General features: G+C 40.7%; 2 protein-coding genes across 2 annotated transcripts; both read left to right on the forward strand.

Annotated features, from left to right (window-relative positions):
• The first annotated feature begins 5,087 nt into the window (after positions 1 to 5,087).
• Positions 5,088 to 6,109, forward strand: LOC110332197 (olfactory receptor 10-like). Its single transcript, XM_021213288.1, has one exon. It carries the CDS (start codon positions 5,104 to 5,106, stop codon positions 6,058 to 6,060), a length of 957 nt encoding a protein of 318 aa, XP_021068947.1. The 5' UTR covers positions 5,088 to 5,103; the 3' UTR covers positions 6,061 to 6,109.
• An 8,159-nt stretch (positions 6,110 to 14,268) lies between these two features.
• Positions 14,269 to 15,908, forward strand: LOC110332168 (olfactory receptor 10-like). The gene has a single exon (XM_021213240.1). The coding sequence runs from the start codon at positions 14,499 to 14,501 to the stop codon at positions 15,432 to 15,434; it is 936 nt and encodes a 311-aa protein (XP_021068899.1). The 5' UTR covers positions 14,269 to 14,498; the 3' UTR covers positions 15,435 to 15,908.
• The last annotated feature ends 477 nt before the right edge of the window (positions 15,909 to 16,385 follow it).

Consider the following 16,385-nt stretch of genomic DNA (forward strand, 5'->3'; position numbering starts at 1 on the left):
AGGAAAAGAGCAAGGAGACTCTGTAGCTTTTTCCACAGGACACATGTTTTCCCACTGGTGCAAACAATCATAGCTATCTTTAGAAGATCTCTTTGCAGGTTCGAATGCTCCACTAGAAACATCTGCTTCTCAGGTAAGAAGCTGAAAGATGGTTTCTCAGCTTCACTCTCCTTTGATTCTAGATGTTTAGTCAATGTTCTACAGCCAGGAATATGTATAATAGCCAGTCCTCTGGGTGATGGTGCAGAATATTCAGTAAATGTGAAGTTATGAGAAAATAACTTGTAACAACCAAAGATGGATGGGATAATGTGCAACATCTAGAATCAGTTAGATCTGCCAAGTATCACCTCTGCCTTCAACAATAAACAGGGCAGGATATTTTCAAGCAATGACCTCTGCTTGAGGAATAGAACAACTGGAAAACATCCATTTTCCTCAGTGTTTTGAGACTCATCAGTTGGAGGGAGGTCTTCGTACAGCCGTATGTTTTCTAACGCAGCCTCTCTACCACCTCTCACCCACATGCATGAGGCTCCCATAGGAAGGCTCATCTCTGCCCAATCCCGGAACCAGTGTGACCATAGTCAAAACATACCTTGGTTAAACTGTAGAATTAAAAATGTTTGAGAGTAATCATAGGGTTCACACAGTTATGCACCAGGTCCTCAGAATGTATATATATGTATGTGTGTGTGTGTGTGTGTGTGTGTGTGTGTGTGTGTGTGTGTGTGTGTGTGATATGTATCATAGGATTCAGTTAGTATTTAAGTGGGACTCCTAAATGTGTGGATGAGTGGATCTCTGATTCTTGTGCCTTCTCTTGGGGCTCTCTTATTTGATGGTTTTTGTTTTATCTAACTGTATTCCATCTTGTTATGTTTTATTGTTTCCTCTTAGAAGCTTATTAGTTTCTAGTGACAAAGAGAAATGGATCTGGGTTGGATAGGAAAGGAAGTGGAGAGGAACTGGGAGGAGAGAGGGAAGGGAAACTGAATACGGTTTATATTGTATAAGTAATAAATATATGTTTAATAAGGGGATGAAACAAAAGAAACAATGTGTGAGGTATACTAGAGGCCAAATTTATGTTCATATGATTAGTAGGTAACAGTTCCCATTCAAGAACGGAAGTATTTCTCAGGAGTAATTTTATTGTCTTGATTATCATATGTGGACATGAGTCAGACCCTAGCTGCTAGACACAAAGAGGAGTGAAGAGGGGGGAAATGTATAAAACATTGGAACGGTGTCATAACTCCAGCGATTGGATCCCGAGGCACATGGGCAGTGCACAGAAAGCAAGGAGAACTCTGCTGGATGCAGGGAGTCACTAGGCACAGTCGTGAGTGAGAATCACCATGACACCACAGATGGACCTGGATATTGTGTTCCGGCAAATCAGCCACTTCTTTCTCAGAAAGACCCTAAGGAATAGAAATCAGAATATATTCGTCAAACAATATACACATAAGCAGTCATGCAGGGTTCAATGCCTCAGGTAGGAAGAAAAAAGTCAACCTGATAGAACACAGAGAGAAAAAGTTACAGTATTGTACAGTCTTGGGGCTGCCAGTTTGCACACCACATTCCAAGTGAAAGACTAGATTCTGACTGGAGAGTTGGCTCAGCGGTTAAGAGCATTGACTGCTCTTCCAGAGGTCCTGGGTTCAATTCCAGAAAACACACAGTGGTTCACAACCATCTGTAATGGGATCCAATGCTCTCTTCTGGTGTGTCTGAAGACAACTACAGTGTACTCATATGAGGTAGATAAATAAATAAATAAATCTTTTTAATTAAAAGACTACATTCCAAGGAAGTAGAATCCATTATCATCTTATCAGCATTCCTAGATTACCTTTCAAAATTCAGAGAACATTTGACCATGTGGTACCCTTTCCCAACGGATACACCTACAACACAATTCTTGCATCAGATATGAAGGGATGATCATGGCAAAGAAGGTAGAAAGATTATAAAGGCCAGAGGACCAGGAAGTATGCATTTAGATTGTGCTTTCTAGCTATGACCATAAAATATCAACATCATGGCTGTTTAAAATGTTCACATGACAGCATAGATGGGGGAAATTCATAAGATCCACCCCTAAATGAAGAGCTGCTAAAAAAAAAAAAAAAAAAAAAAAAACCTATTCCATTCTACTTCTACAGATGTTAGCTCCAATCAAAGAACAGTCGCGACTTTAAGTGAAAAAGAAGAAAAAAAAAAAAAAAAAAAAAAAGAATTAGTCCCCATGGATAAGGTATCTGATTGGTTATCCAATACCAAATGGTCAGCCCTAAAAACATGTACACACTGATAATAGCAAACAGACTCAGTATCTTATATGTCCATTTCTTCTACTTGTATGGATATATGACAGTAATGGCTTCAAAAGAGGTTATGAATTTGGGGAGGAGTTGATGACAAGCAAGAGAGGAGAAGGAAAAGGAGGGAGTGAATGATGTGATTGGACCTTAATGAAATAAAAAAACTAAGAAAAATGAAATGTCCTTCACCTACACTTACTCTCCTTGTTCTTTCCCTTCATGTACATCCGCTTCACTTTGTTTTTCTTCAAACTTCTGGTGATTTTCTCACAGGGCAAATTATTCAGACGTAAACTATCATTATTTATTGTTTAACATAGAAAGTATTTCTCATTCCTGACTTCCTGATTAAAGGTTAATTTTTTGTACAATTGTTAAAGTAGATATTATTTTAGAGTAGTTTAACTCACAGCAGTGTTTATGGAAATTGTCTGTTTATTCTCTGTCCCCCACATTATCAACAGCCTGAACCAGATTGTCCCTCTGGTCACAACAGAGAAACCTATCTGGAGACATCTTTATTTCCCACAGTACATGAGGTGTTTCAGTGTTGCTAGATTTTGTGTTTCATGTCATACATAAAAAAAGAAGAAGAAGAAGAAGAAATGCCAAAACCAACATCAAAGTTCTCCTCTATTCTATTTACATTTTGAAGTACTCATGAAAATCTTTGCCCATTTTCAGTTAATAGTTACATGTGATGTGGGATATGGTCCTCTTTCTTTCCTTCTATAAGTACATATCCAGTTTCCCCAGGACAAAGAAATAAAAAGCAACCTTTGCTTTTATCAGGGACCTGATCATAAAAACAAGAAGTACTCAAGACACAAAAGCAACAATAGAAAAATGACAGAATTAATAGAACTGACTTAAAATTTACAAACACATAAATATCTAACTGTGCCTCCAAACACAATCAACTATCAGAAGAAAAATAGTGTCACTGCTTCATGCACAAGAGAACAAGAGAACAAAAGCATCAACACAAAATCTTCTAAGTTGAGACTGAAAGCTTAGGTAAAAGAGCTGTATACAAATAACATAATACCTTAAAATGTTTAGCATTTCACCTTAGCAAATCAGCAAATGGCTTTTTAAAAGAATCAATTTTTAATATCTTTCTTATATATAGATTGTGTACTAATCTTTCTTCTCAGAACAAAATTAATTTCTATTGATTTTATAGGGAGAATAAAAAGTTTTATTTTTTTAAAAAAAATGATTTAAAGTTGCTATGCCATGAACGAAAGCGATATTAAAGCACCATCCCTTCTTAGATGATGAACTGAGCCACTTTTTAATTTTGTCTTTACATTCACTCTGACCTCTACTGCTGGAGAGTCACAGTAGTAGAGACACAAAGGCACATTTAAAAGAATTGCAACAACACGCAGTGGAAGAGGGAGAAGGAAACTGTAGAAGACAGGTCTGGAGAGAAGGGAGCACCTCACCCAAGGGGAGAAGTGATAACATATTCATGATGGGGAAACTCGGCATACAGAACATATTTGTGTTTGTGTTTTTCCCAACATGGAGCTGCAGGCTCTCAATCCTTGTGACACATGACAGCTGGTCTTGAGCAGGACCTCAAAGACTCTTTTACTATCTATTTGCACTGAGTTACAGGAAGATGAGCAGCCAGGGGCAAACCTGTGGACTCATCCTGGTTACTCCTTCCTCCTGCTCTACTGAAACACTTTGCTCATAGACTAAGCAAAGAACAACTAAGAGAAGCGGAGTGTCAAAGCTGGGTCGTTGTTGTTTTGTATAAGAATTCAAGAGCTGATTCTACCCTGGTGCTCTGGAGTCCTCAGGTAAAGGCTGTGAGAAAGGCAGTGCTACAGAGTTGAAAATATACTAGCCAGAGCACTTGGTAGCCTGAATTAAGTCATAAAACAAAAGGGGTAAAAGGAGAGTGCTTCTAGCAAAGGCCACATAGCTACTGCTCTAATCTTCTGTGCACTGTGTAAGAATAGAATTAAGAAAAGAAAACTCAGGGCTGGAGAGTAGAGCTGAGCTGAGTGGCAAAGCCTACAACTCTGGGGTGTATAAGGAGCATTAGGGAGTATACTTTAATTTATATTCTGTGCCCTGTGATGAATGTTTTTACTTCAAAAGCCCAACCCCCTTCAGTACCAGCAGCTAGACTCAGCCACTAATAGCAATAAGCCAACTAAAGGCAAGGAACAGTGAGATGCAGAGAAAGGATATGGAGTCAATGCACACTAGGAAGAGGAGCAGGCAAAGAAATCCAGTGACGACATGTTCACCTTGAGGCTAAAGTTTAAATAGAGAAAGAGGTGGGGGCAAGAAGATAACATAACTAAGCAAGCATAGTTAAAGTGTGGTCCAGACATCATTGATTCAGCACTGGCCCTGCAATGTAAGCCCATAAATGGCTAATCTGTCAATAATGGCCTTCTTGGGAGATAGTTGTAGGTATAAGAGTAGCATCTCCACTGAAGATAATGTTTTACATTTCAATGGTGATCTTCATTCCCACAGGCCTTACTGCTCCTGGAATCCAAACTGATGTTGGGTTTAGAGTAGGAGCTGTCTGTGTCTCCAGCCTCCAAAACCTGTGCAGAGTCAAAAAGACATGAAGGGGAGAGAGAGCAGAATGAAGGCAGACACGCAAGGCTGCCATCTAGCTTTAACTGCTCTGTGAAGCAAAGTGGGGAGTCAACTTAGTTTAGCTCTGGACCACCTACGTGTCTGTTACAATAAAAAGCATTCGATTGTCTTCTGCAGTCTGTGAAAGGAGGGAGCGATGGGAAGTTTCAATCTCAGCCTAGAAGGTTTCCTGTTGGTAGGCTTCTCAGACTGGCCTCAACTGGAACTTATCCTCCTGGTCTTCATTTCAATTTTCTACTCTCTTACCCTCTGTGGCAACATCACCATTATTGTTCTCACTCAACAGGACATTCATCTGCACACACCCATGTACTTCTTCCTTGCCCACCTCTCCTTCCTGGACCTCTGCTTCACCAGTAGCACTGTGCCCAAGCTTCTAATCAGTCTTTCCCAAGGTGACCAGACTATCAGCTATGCTGGCTGTATGACCCAGTTCCTCATAGCGCTCTTCCTGGGTGGAACTGAGTGTATACTCCTGGTGGTGATGGCTTTCGACCGCTATGTCGCTGTGTGTCGTCCACTACACTACACCAGCATTATGCACCCCCTTCTCTGCCATGCATTGGCCATCTCCTCCTGGGTGGGAGGCCTCGTGAACTCTCTGACTCAGACAAGCCTCATCATGACCATACCTCTCTGTGGCCATCACCTGAACCACTTCTTCTGTGAGATGCTTGTTCTCCTGAAGCTGGCTTGTGAGGACACAGGGGGACCAGAGACCTACTTGGCTTTGGCTGGAGCTGTAATTTTGGTCTGTCCTATAGCATTAATTCTGGGCACCTATGCACACATTGCTCATGCAGTGCTGAAGATCAAGTCCAGAGCTGGGCGCAGAAAGGCTCTGGGGACGTGTGGGTCCCACCTTACTGTGGTTTTTCTTTTTTATGGCTCAGCTATGTACACATATCTCCAACCTGTCCATATGTATTCTGGGAATCAAGGGAAGTTTGCTGCCCTCTTTTATACTATCATTACTCCAATGCTGAACCCTCTGATTTATACCCTAAAAAACAAGGATGTGAAGGGGGCTCTGTGCAAGGTACTTGTAAAAGGAAGAAAAGGGACTAAGAATAGGAGAAAGATGGTTGAATAAAATATTGTATATCTCTCACACGGTCGAGAATTCTGTGCCCAATACACTTTCCCTTAGAAGTCAGACATAAAGAAGTCCCTAGGTGGTGGAAAAGACTGCTTGAATATATTTTCATACTGACCTTCAAGCAAAGTAATTTTAAGTGGTGTTCTTGAAACTGAAAAAAAACAGATATTCTTAAAAAGAAAACATTATAAGATATAAATCTCACTGCTAAGAGTAATTATACAAATCCAGAATGCTCTAATTATCGTAAATAGTATGTAAGCCAATCTTCTCTTGAAGACTACAATAGGAAAAAAAAAACCTAAAAATAAATTTCACACTAAGAAATAAACAATATAAAAACATGTAAACTACATTAGGAAATGTTCAAAATGTGTGTCATTTTTTAGGTTAGTAAATTTTCTTTCTAGTTTGTCCTGATCAAAAGATGTTTCTACAAGGTTTATTGTAACCAAAAACCAAAATATCTGTTGTACTGAAAGTTATGAGAGTAATGAATGCTCACAACTGTAGTAAACTGCTTAAGAACAGGTAAGATACCCTTACCTTGGCAGCAAGTAGAGCTGACCTTTGTGGCATGGGCACAGGAGAGCTGGTCCCAAAGGAATAAAAGTGGAAGAGCTGGCCCCATCCTCACCTTGGCAAAAACCAGAGAGCTGATCCTGGTGTCACCAGCTTAGAAGAGCTGGTGGGCTGATCAATTCAGTTTCCACATAGGGCCAGATCCAGTGCTAAGTTGGCCGACCCCCACGTTCACCCCATCTTTGAATTGCTGGAGTGCATGAAGGGACCAGTCCTGCAGATCCAAAGCTGCAGGATCTCCATGACATAGGCAACACCTGGATCTGTGAGAGGAGTCCCAGTGAGGATCCAGTAGTGATACAGCAGCAGAAGCCAGAGGCCTCGATACAGACTCTCGTAGTTAGGGTTTTACTGCTGTGAACAGATGCCATGACTAAGGCAGCTCTTACAAGGGCAACATTTGATTGTGGCTGGCTTACAGGTTCAGAGGTTCAGTGCATTATCATCAAGGCAGGAACATGGCAACATCCAGGCAGTTATAATGGAGGAGGAGCTTAGAGTTTTACAGCTTCATCTGAAGGCTGCTAGCAGAATACTCCCTTCCAGGCAGCTAGGATAAGGGTCTTAAAGCTCACATCCACAGTGCCATGCCTACTCCAACAAGGCCACACCTATTCCAACAGGGCCACACCTTCTAAAAGGGCCACTTCCTGGGCTAAGTATATACAAACCATCATACAGACCAATAACTGATTGCAATAAACATTTGCAAGGAAAGATGTATGGAAAAAAGGGTATACTGTCTGGCACACTATGACACACCACAGCTTCCATGGAGAGATGTTTTGAGTTTTTTGTTTTTCCTTTTTTTTGTTTTACATTTATGTTTTTGTTTTCTTGGTGGTGGAATTGCAAAGACAGAGAGTGGATAAGAAGAATGGTGAGATGAGAGGGAGTGTGATGCATGGTGTGAAAGTCACGAAAAATCAATAAAAAGTAAAACCAAACTGAGAGAGAGAGAGAGAGAGAGAGAGAGAGAGAGAGAGAGAAACTAAAAGAACTAAAACAACACAAGAAAGTAAATTACAAATGGAGTACTAAGACCCTATTTATCTTCAGTTACTGACAAGTTATTTAATTTTTTATTGAATGAATAAAAATAAATATTTAAGAGACTCAAACATATGTCCCTTCAACAATGTGCAAAATGAAAGGAAGACTAAGACATTCAATGCACAATGGGCCCGGTGGCACATGCAGTACATGAGATGGGAAAACAGAAAAAGCAAGACTATGTCTCCAGAAATGCAAAAAGATCAATATTGTTGCAGTGTCAAGTAATGAGGAAACGGTCACTGTAGCAAAAGGAAATAGTGATGCAAAATTCATGTAAGCAGTATCAGAATATCCAGACACACAAAACATTAGTAAACAGAAAATTAGTGTCTGTCAATCCTGAGGTTTGCCAGAAAAAAATCAATTCAACCATTTTGAGCCAAATTTGGAACATGCTTTATTAAATATTAAATGCTGACCAACAGATGGACTTTGGTCAGGGCCACTCCCTGGATTCCCCAGCTGAGTAGCCCACAACAGCTGTAGGGGCTTTTATGAACAAAACTCATAGGCCACCATACTTTCCCATGAGACTTTGATATTTTTCCAGAAATATATAACTCCCAGCATTCCAAGAAATTACCTGTTCCTTGGACAGGTGGAGCTTACAGGTTAACTTTGGTTTTGTTATTTTTCAAGAGCTACAACTTCCAGCATTTCAGAAAGTTTCCTGGCCCTTGGGAAGTTGGGGCTTACTGGTTGATTTGGGGTCTTACAAGTCTAATTCAATGTAGTAATGCTGTGTTTTAGGGGACTCTCATTATCTTTACACCAACAGATAAAGATCAGACAGGAAATATGTTAAATTATATGCTAGAACAAATAGACATACAGATGTTTACAGATTTCATATGACTGTAGAATTTTTTTCTCAAGGGAATAGAAGACAGTCTTTGGATATCATATGACAAACGATGAGGCAGGGCTCACCAAAACTTTCAGGTTTCCTTATGTTTTATTTTGTGCAATATGCATGTTTTGCTGACATGTAGGTATGTGCACTGTATGCGTACCTGTCATCTATGAGGGCTAGAAGAGGGTGTCAGATTCCCTGGAAGTGGATGTTGCACACTGTCATGTTGGTGCTGGGAATGGAAAGCAGATCCTCTACAAGAAATGCAAGTACTCTTAACCAATGATCTCAACACAATTTTCAATGAAATCATGTTAGGTATTGTTCATCATGTGACAAAACTAAAATTAATAACAAGAAAAGCTTTGGAAAATATACCAAGAGATGAGAAATAAACAACTGATTTTTAACAACCAATAACAAGGAGGAAATCAAGAAAGAAATCTCTCAATCTCCTGAAAGAAATAGCATTGGAGAAATTACCCAAACCTATATTATACAGCAAAAGTAACACACATACATACACACTTGAACACAAAGATGCACATGTACACACATGCACACACATATACATACTACATACACTACATGCATATATACACCATACACATGCACACACACACATACTACACAAACACACCATATGCACACTACACACACATTCACATGCTACATACACACATACACTATATACTTATACATACAACACACACACATACCACATACACACACCACACATGTACACACACAACACACCAGACACAATGCAATACATACACACTATGCAAAAAGGGCAATATACCCCAATAGATGTACTGCAGGACAACCTAAGACAATGCCTTCAGGTGTGACTTTTGTGAGAGTCATGCCAGCAGGTAACTGAGCCAGTGACCTCTGAAGCTCTAGAGAAGGCCTGACACTCCAAGTGGCCCTACTCTGCCCTTCAAGTATACCAAACTATAAATAAAGCTGTTCTCTTTCCCTCATAAGAGGTTATGTGTCCACACATAGTCTCATTGGTCATTGGTCTTTTCTTCTAGGAGTTCCAAGTTTTAGCTTGTTATTGTGCTGGCTACAGCTGAAGATGACATGGAGCTTCTGCCAAAAAATTAAAATTAGAACTGGCATGGAATCTACCAACCCCACACTGGATATGCACACAAAAGAAATGATGCCTAAATTCTGAAGAGAATTGTCAGGCCAGCCTTTATCACAGCGCTGTTCACAACACTCAAGAACTGGAAACAAGTCATTTCCTTCAACTGGAAATTTTCTAAAAACTTGAATGAATTCCTGATGTCTCCTGACAGCATGAACGGACATGAATGTGAACATGGATATATTTGCGTCAGTCCTAGACTCTTCATCCTCTACTTTTAATCTGTGTTCTATCCCTTGACTGATTCAACCCTCAGCTTTGCTAATGAAAGAGAACGCACCACAGCAAAATCCAGGCTACATTCAAAACAGCTCTGCCTCGTGAACCGTGAGATAAAACATCTGCCCAACAACACTGCAGTGATAGTTCTGAAAAGGTCTATAAATAAACCGTATGCCATCCTAGGCTTTAAATGACAGTTCTGTCTCTTTCTGCTGATCAGATACAAATATCACATAGTTAATGGATCCTGAAAAGATTCAATGCATATTCACGGGACATTGATTGCATTACCTAACCAGTCTGTCACAAACTAGGTGCTATCTTAGATAAATGTGGGGGAAGTGTGTGTGTGTGTGTGTGTGTGTGTGTGTGTGTGTGTGTGTGTGTGTGTACATGATCCCAAAGAAGAAACAAATTTGTGGTGTGTCGAATGTGGTAATCTTTAAGTGAGACATGGACTTTGGTATGATTGATGAAGGCCTGGTCAGGGTTGGGGTCAAAGTAAGAAAATGGAAGGAACCTCAGGTTGCAGAGTTGCATGAGCAAATGAAAAGTTGTGTCCTGAGGAAACTGTCAACAACACAAATTGATCTGGCAGGTCATGGGGAATAGAAGAACTGAAGACTGTAGGGCAGATCTTAGAGGATAATCATTGGGTGATAATTTGCCACAATGGGGCTCAGAGGTCTCTAAGGCTATGCTTACTAATTAACTCACTCTCCACTGCTTTCTAGTGTCCTTTTCAGTGTTCCCAGACATGCGTGTATTGAGGCCTTAGGATCAGGAAATAGGGTGATAATACTCCAGCTAAACATCAGGGTCAGAAAGGGACAAAGGAGTTGGGGTTAAGAAAGCAGAGGCTTGGTGAGAAGGATGCTCCAACTTTCTAGGCTTTGGCATCATCAATCTCTGCTCTCGTTGAGGGGGTGGACCACATACTATGCTAATTTCTCTAGCTTAGTAACTCTGATTTGAGTCCCATCTTACCAAAGATGGCATCAGGAGCCAAGTAGAAAATACCTTTTTCATCACCTGTAGATCCCACCAGTGCCCTAGTAGATGCCTTCTCTCCTTGATGCCGATAGAATTGTGAGAGATGAGAGTGGTACTTCTTTGTCCTAGAGCTCAAGGTAAGTACAGAATGGGTGGTTACTCAGTCTTGATGGTTAAAAATCTAAGAAGTAAGAAATAGTCCATAAGGTGATTAGCACTCAACTCCACTGCATTGGGTGCACACAGTGGGTGCACAAGATAATTTTCATTAAAAAAAAATGTATCATTCACAGAATAACTGGATCTCTACGTCCTGTTCACCCTATCTCTACTCTGTACAGAGCATCCAAAATCTGCCCTGTATCATTTTTCAGTAGCAAAAGGTTTGTTTTAAATAAACTGTAAGGGTTGATATAAAGTTGTTTTGAACTCTCTTTCTAAACTCCAACACTACAATTCTAAATCTTGAGTAAATTGGAAACATCAGAGCCAGGAGATGAAGAAAGGAAACTGTCAGGGTTGTTGGACTACAACCAGAAGAATCTATTGGGAAAAAGACAACATGAGTTTCTCCTCTGTCTTCTCCTCCCAGTTCCTCCCTACCTTCCCTCCCATCTGGAGCCACTCCCCATAACAAAACATAATGAAGTAAAATATAAGATAAAACAAAAAACCCATTACATTGAAGTTGGAAAAAGCAAACCAAGGAAGAAAAAGAACCCAGAAGAAGGCTCAATTATCAGAGACCCACTCACTCACTTGCTTAAGAGTCTCATAAAGACACTAAACTGGAAGGCATAATATGTATGCAGAGGACCTGATGCATACCCATGCAGGCCCTGTGCTTTCTGTTTCAGTCTCTGGGAGTTCATATGAGCTCTGCTCAGTTGACTTAGAGGGTCTTGTTCTCCTGGTGTCCTCTATCCCTCCTGGTGGGATGTCTTCATCAAACCCCTCCCCTCAAGGTTTAAGGAACTAAATGGAAGAGAAGTAGGAAGGATTCTAAGAGGCAGAGAAGACGGATGACACCAAGGAAACAGTGCCTTCCTGACAGAACATGACTAGCACACATGTGAACTCATGGAGACTGGCAGTGCACACGGAACATGCATTGGCACACACAGAGTCAAATCAGACTAGTGCCAGAGCTGAAAAGGAGAATTGAACACAGCTCCTATCCCTGACTGATAGGATATCTCCAATTGATAAGTGCTTGAAAAAGAATTGTTTTCTCCAATGGAGTTTCATTGAGTATGTAAGTCAGACTTAATCTAACCCAAACCCAGCAGACGACCCAACACAACTGAGTGGTATGGTATTTTGGTAGATTTTTTTCATATTGTTTTGTTTGGTAATTTTTTCATCTTACTGGATTTTTTTCTTGGATATTATGGTTTCTGATTTTGTGCTTTATGAGTTTTGGAGTGTGTGTGTGTGTGTGTGTGTGTGTGTGTGTGTGTGTGTGTCTTTTCTCTGTCTGTGTATCTGTCTGTCTGTTTCATGTGTTTTTCTTTTTCATTCTAGTTTGTTTGTTTGCTTGTTTGTTTTGTCTCTTGGTTTTTCTAAAGAAAGAGAGAGTAGATGTGGAGATGGCTGGGTGGGGAGGTGGGGCAGAGCTGGAAGAAGGTAGTGGAGGGAAACCTGTGATCCAAATATATTGTATGAAAATTATTTTCAATAAAAATGAAAGAGAGAGAGAGAAAGAAGAGAAAGAAGGAATACATGGTCTAAGGAGGAAGATAGTTTGGAAGAAAAACTGGAAGCATCCTCATTTTCTCCAGGAAAAAAAATCAAATTGCATGTTTGACTTAAGTTTCAACATATTCTGACAATATTAAATTGGTGGGTGATAGGGAAACTTAGGTCTTTGGGTGGAAACACCTAGACTTCAGATGTTTAAAAGGACAAATTAAGCCAACAAGATCGCTCAGAAGGTAAAGGAGCTTGATACCAACACTGACGACCTTAGTTCCACTCCCAGGACCCACACAGCAGGAGACAAGGAGTTCTCATGCTTGTCCTCTGATCTCCACAATCATGCCATGCCACACATGAGCACATACATGTACATACAGTAGATACAATGTATACCATGGTGGGAAGAGATAATTAACGCAGGATCCTATAAGAACAATTTCTGTTAGTAGGAACATTTGCAAAGGCTGACACTTCACTGGGGGTTGGCTGTGAGGTGAAGGGAAGAATGTGTAGAAAGGAAGGTTCTGTGCCCTTATGCTCAGGTTTCACACCCACCCTTCTAGGTGTGTGTTTCTGTTAATATCCCTAGGTATTAAAGGATAAGTCCTTGTGCCCAAAGGATATTAGAAATAGCTAAATCTGTAAATGTCCTGTTGGTCGTTGGAAAGGACTGTGTTCTGAGAGTTCATCCTCTTGCTAGCATCATCCTACATAAATGTCACTGGAGTGGTACAGAGGGAGATGAGGATGGATGATGGAAGGACCCTTTGCTACAATCTCCACGTGTAGAAGATCATTTTCAGTTATAATCATTGGTCTCTATGTGTTCATTTCTTGGTGACGTAGTTGTGTTTATTGTTCAAGGACTGCCTTCCCATCATCTAAGCTTTACAGACATCCCGAAGTGACCGTGTATGGTGAGATATATAGCTAGTGAATTAGCCAACTTGTAACTATGTCACCGTTGACAGGAAAGATACCTGTAGGACACAGAAGTATCACACCACCTTTGGACAATGTGAGCCAGAATATGCTCGTAAGACTGTTGGTAGTTGAGCAGAAAGAAGCACACAAGGGGAAGTCTGCTTAGCTGTGCTTAGACATGCATTTCAATGAGAGCTCTTGGTGTGTGCATCTTCTGGCTGTGCAATGTGAATACATTAATTCAGTGAGAGCATTATTTTCTTGCTAATATTTTAGTATCTATATCTGATATATAAACTCTTAGATGGACTAAAAAATGGGCATGATGGCTGATCAAGAATTTTATGTATAAAAATCATGCATAGACACAGGAACAAACACTAGAAATTTAATACAGACAATTGGTGATTTTTAAATGTATAAAATCAAATGTGCAAGTTCTGAAATGCTGTATGTAGGGATTCAAAGTAATAATTTAAATGTTTTAAAGATAATTCAGAGGCAGTGAGATGGTTCAGTGTGTAAAGTGTTTGCTACCAAGGATGAGGACCTGGCCTGGGTCCTGGTTGAAGTATGGTCCTACACATTATCTTCTCAATCACGGTGCTGAAGTTGCTGTATGTTCATCACTGATATCAGGAAATCAGTCTGTTTCCTATCCAATGATGTGCTGCAGTCCATTGTAGATAAGTTGGTGATAATCTCTCCTCCCTATAGGTTCTGCTGTTCCTGGAATCCAAGCCAATTGCAGGGTTTTTAAAACAAGGACTCCTTGTGCCTTCAAACTGTGACACATAGCAGAGCCAACATGAGATAGACCACAATTAAGGCGAATATGCCAGGCTTCATATAGTTCTGGGTTACTCTGTGGGCTCAAGTGACTTCAAAGTGCATGCTCTGATTGGAAGCATTGAGCTGTCTTCTGTTTTGTGAGAGTGACCATCTATGAGCAGCTTCAACACCACCTTAGAAGGTAGCTTCATTTTGATGGGCTTCTCAGACTGGCCTCATCTGGAACATATCTTTTTTGTCTTCATTTCAGTGTTCTATTTCCTAACCATCTTTGGCAACTTCACCATCATCACAATCTCACGAATGGATCGTCGACTACAAACACCAATGTACTTCTTCCTTAACAACCTCTCTTTCTTGGACCTCTGCTACACCACCAGCATTGTACCTCAGCTTCTTGTAAATATTTCTGGAATTAACAAGACCATGAGCTATGCTGGGTGTATGACCCAGTTCTTCATAGTGCTTTTATTGGGTGGAACTGAGTGTATACTCCTGGTGGTGATGGTTTTCGACCGCTATGTCGCTGTGTGTCGTCCACTACATTACACCAGCATTATGCACCCCCTTCTCTGCCATGCATTGGCCATCTCCTCCTGGGTAGGAGGCCTCGTGAACTCTCTGACTCAGACAAGCCTCATTATGACCATACCTCTCTGTGGCCATCACCTGAACCACTTCTTCTGTGAGATGCTTGTTCTCCTGAAGCTGGCTTGTGAGGACACAGGAGGGACACAGACCAACTTGTTTGTAGCTGGAGCTGTAATTTTGGTCTGTCCTGTAGCACTAATTCTAGGCACCTATGCACACATTGCTCATGCAGTGCTGAAGAACAAGTCCAGAGTTGGGCGCAGAAAGGCTCTGGGGACTTGTGGGTCCCACCTTACTGTGGTTTTTCTTTTTTATGGCTCAGCTATGTACACGTATCTCCAACCTGTCCACGTGTATTCCGGGAGTGAAGGAAAATTTGCTGCCCTCTTTTATACTATCATTACTCCAATGCTGAACCCTCTGATTTATACCCTAAGAAACAAGGATGTGAAGGGGGCTCTGTGCAAGGTGCTAGGGAGAGATACGAGCACAACATAGGAAGGGAGCAGAAGTTTATACGAATATTGTCTAATATTTCTCATATGACAAAACTCATCTTGCCTATAGAGACCTATTATTCTCCAGAAGATATTCCTCAGTAGGCATCATGAATGTACTTCTTACTTATCTGAAAATTAGAACTGGTGATCTAAAACACTTCTAGACCCTAACCAAATAGGTATTAAGGGTTTCTTTGTGTCATAACTTCTCAAAGGAATGAGTCTGGGAGAGCGATATAGCGGTTCTCCATAGGAGAATGGACATGGACTCTAAGTATAATTGAGAGCGAGAGAATGTAGGTGGTTCATCTGGTGCTGCTTGTATTCAAATGTCAAAATTCTGTATCCCAATATATGATGGCTCCAAGATGAGCAGATCCTCATGTATACCAGCTTTTGTTGTAAACCTTGCCCCCGGGTTATCCATGACTGGTTAATAAAGATGCCTTCGGCCTGGGGTGGGCAGAAAAGAGGGGGCAGAACAAACATTCCTGGGCTTGGAATCTCAGGCAGAGATCATAAGAAGGAGAGAGGAGGAAGAAGAAGTTGTTTTGTGTAGGTAGATCATGAGTGTGTGGCCATTAGGGCCAGGCTATTGGAGCAGGAGCAGCCCAGGTGGAACACGACAAGCACTATCTCAAGGTTATTAACAGGGACGTAGGCAAAATAGCATAAAGGGTAAATATCTCCCCAGCTCCGATGCTTTAAGGCTTGATATAAATCTAAAGGTTTTTTTGTGTCTTTTATTTTGGGAACTATGTGGTCATAGTGGAGTTTTAAAAACCCAAATAATATTTACTACAAGAAGAGAAGACTAAACTCAGAATAAAAACACCATCCCCAAGTCAATATTCACAATGTGGAGCCAGCTAGAAGGCATTGTTTCAAAGGTAAGAGCCCAGAGTTCATACATCACTCATAAGCAGTTCTGACCCTGGCCATGTATCCT

This window comes from Mus pahari, chromosome 14 (assembly GCF_900095145.1).
Source record: "Mus pahari chromosome 14, PAHARI_EIJ_v1.1, whole genome shotgun sequence".
Lineage (NCBI taxonomy): Eukaryota > Metazoa > Chordata > Mammalia > Rodentia > Muridae > Mus > Mus pahari.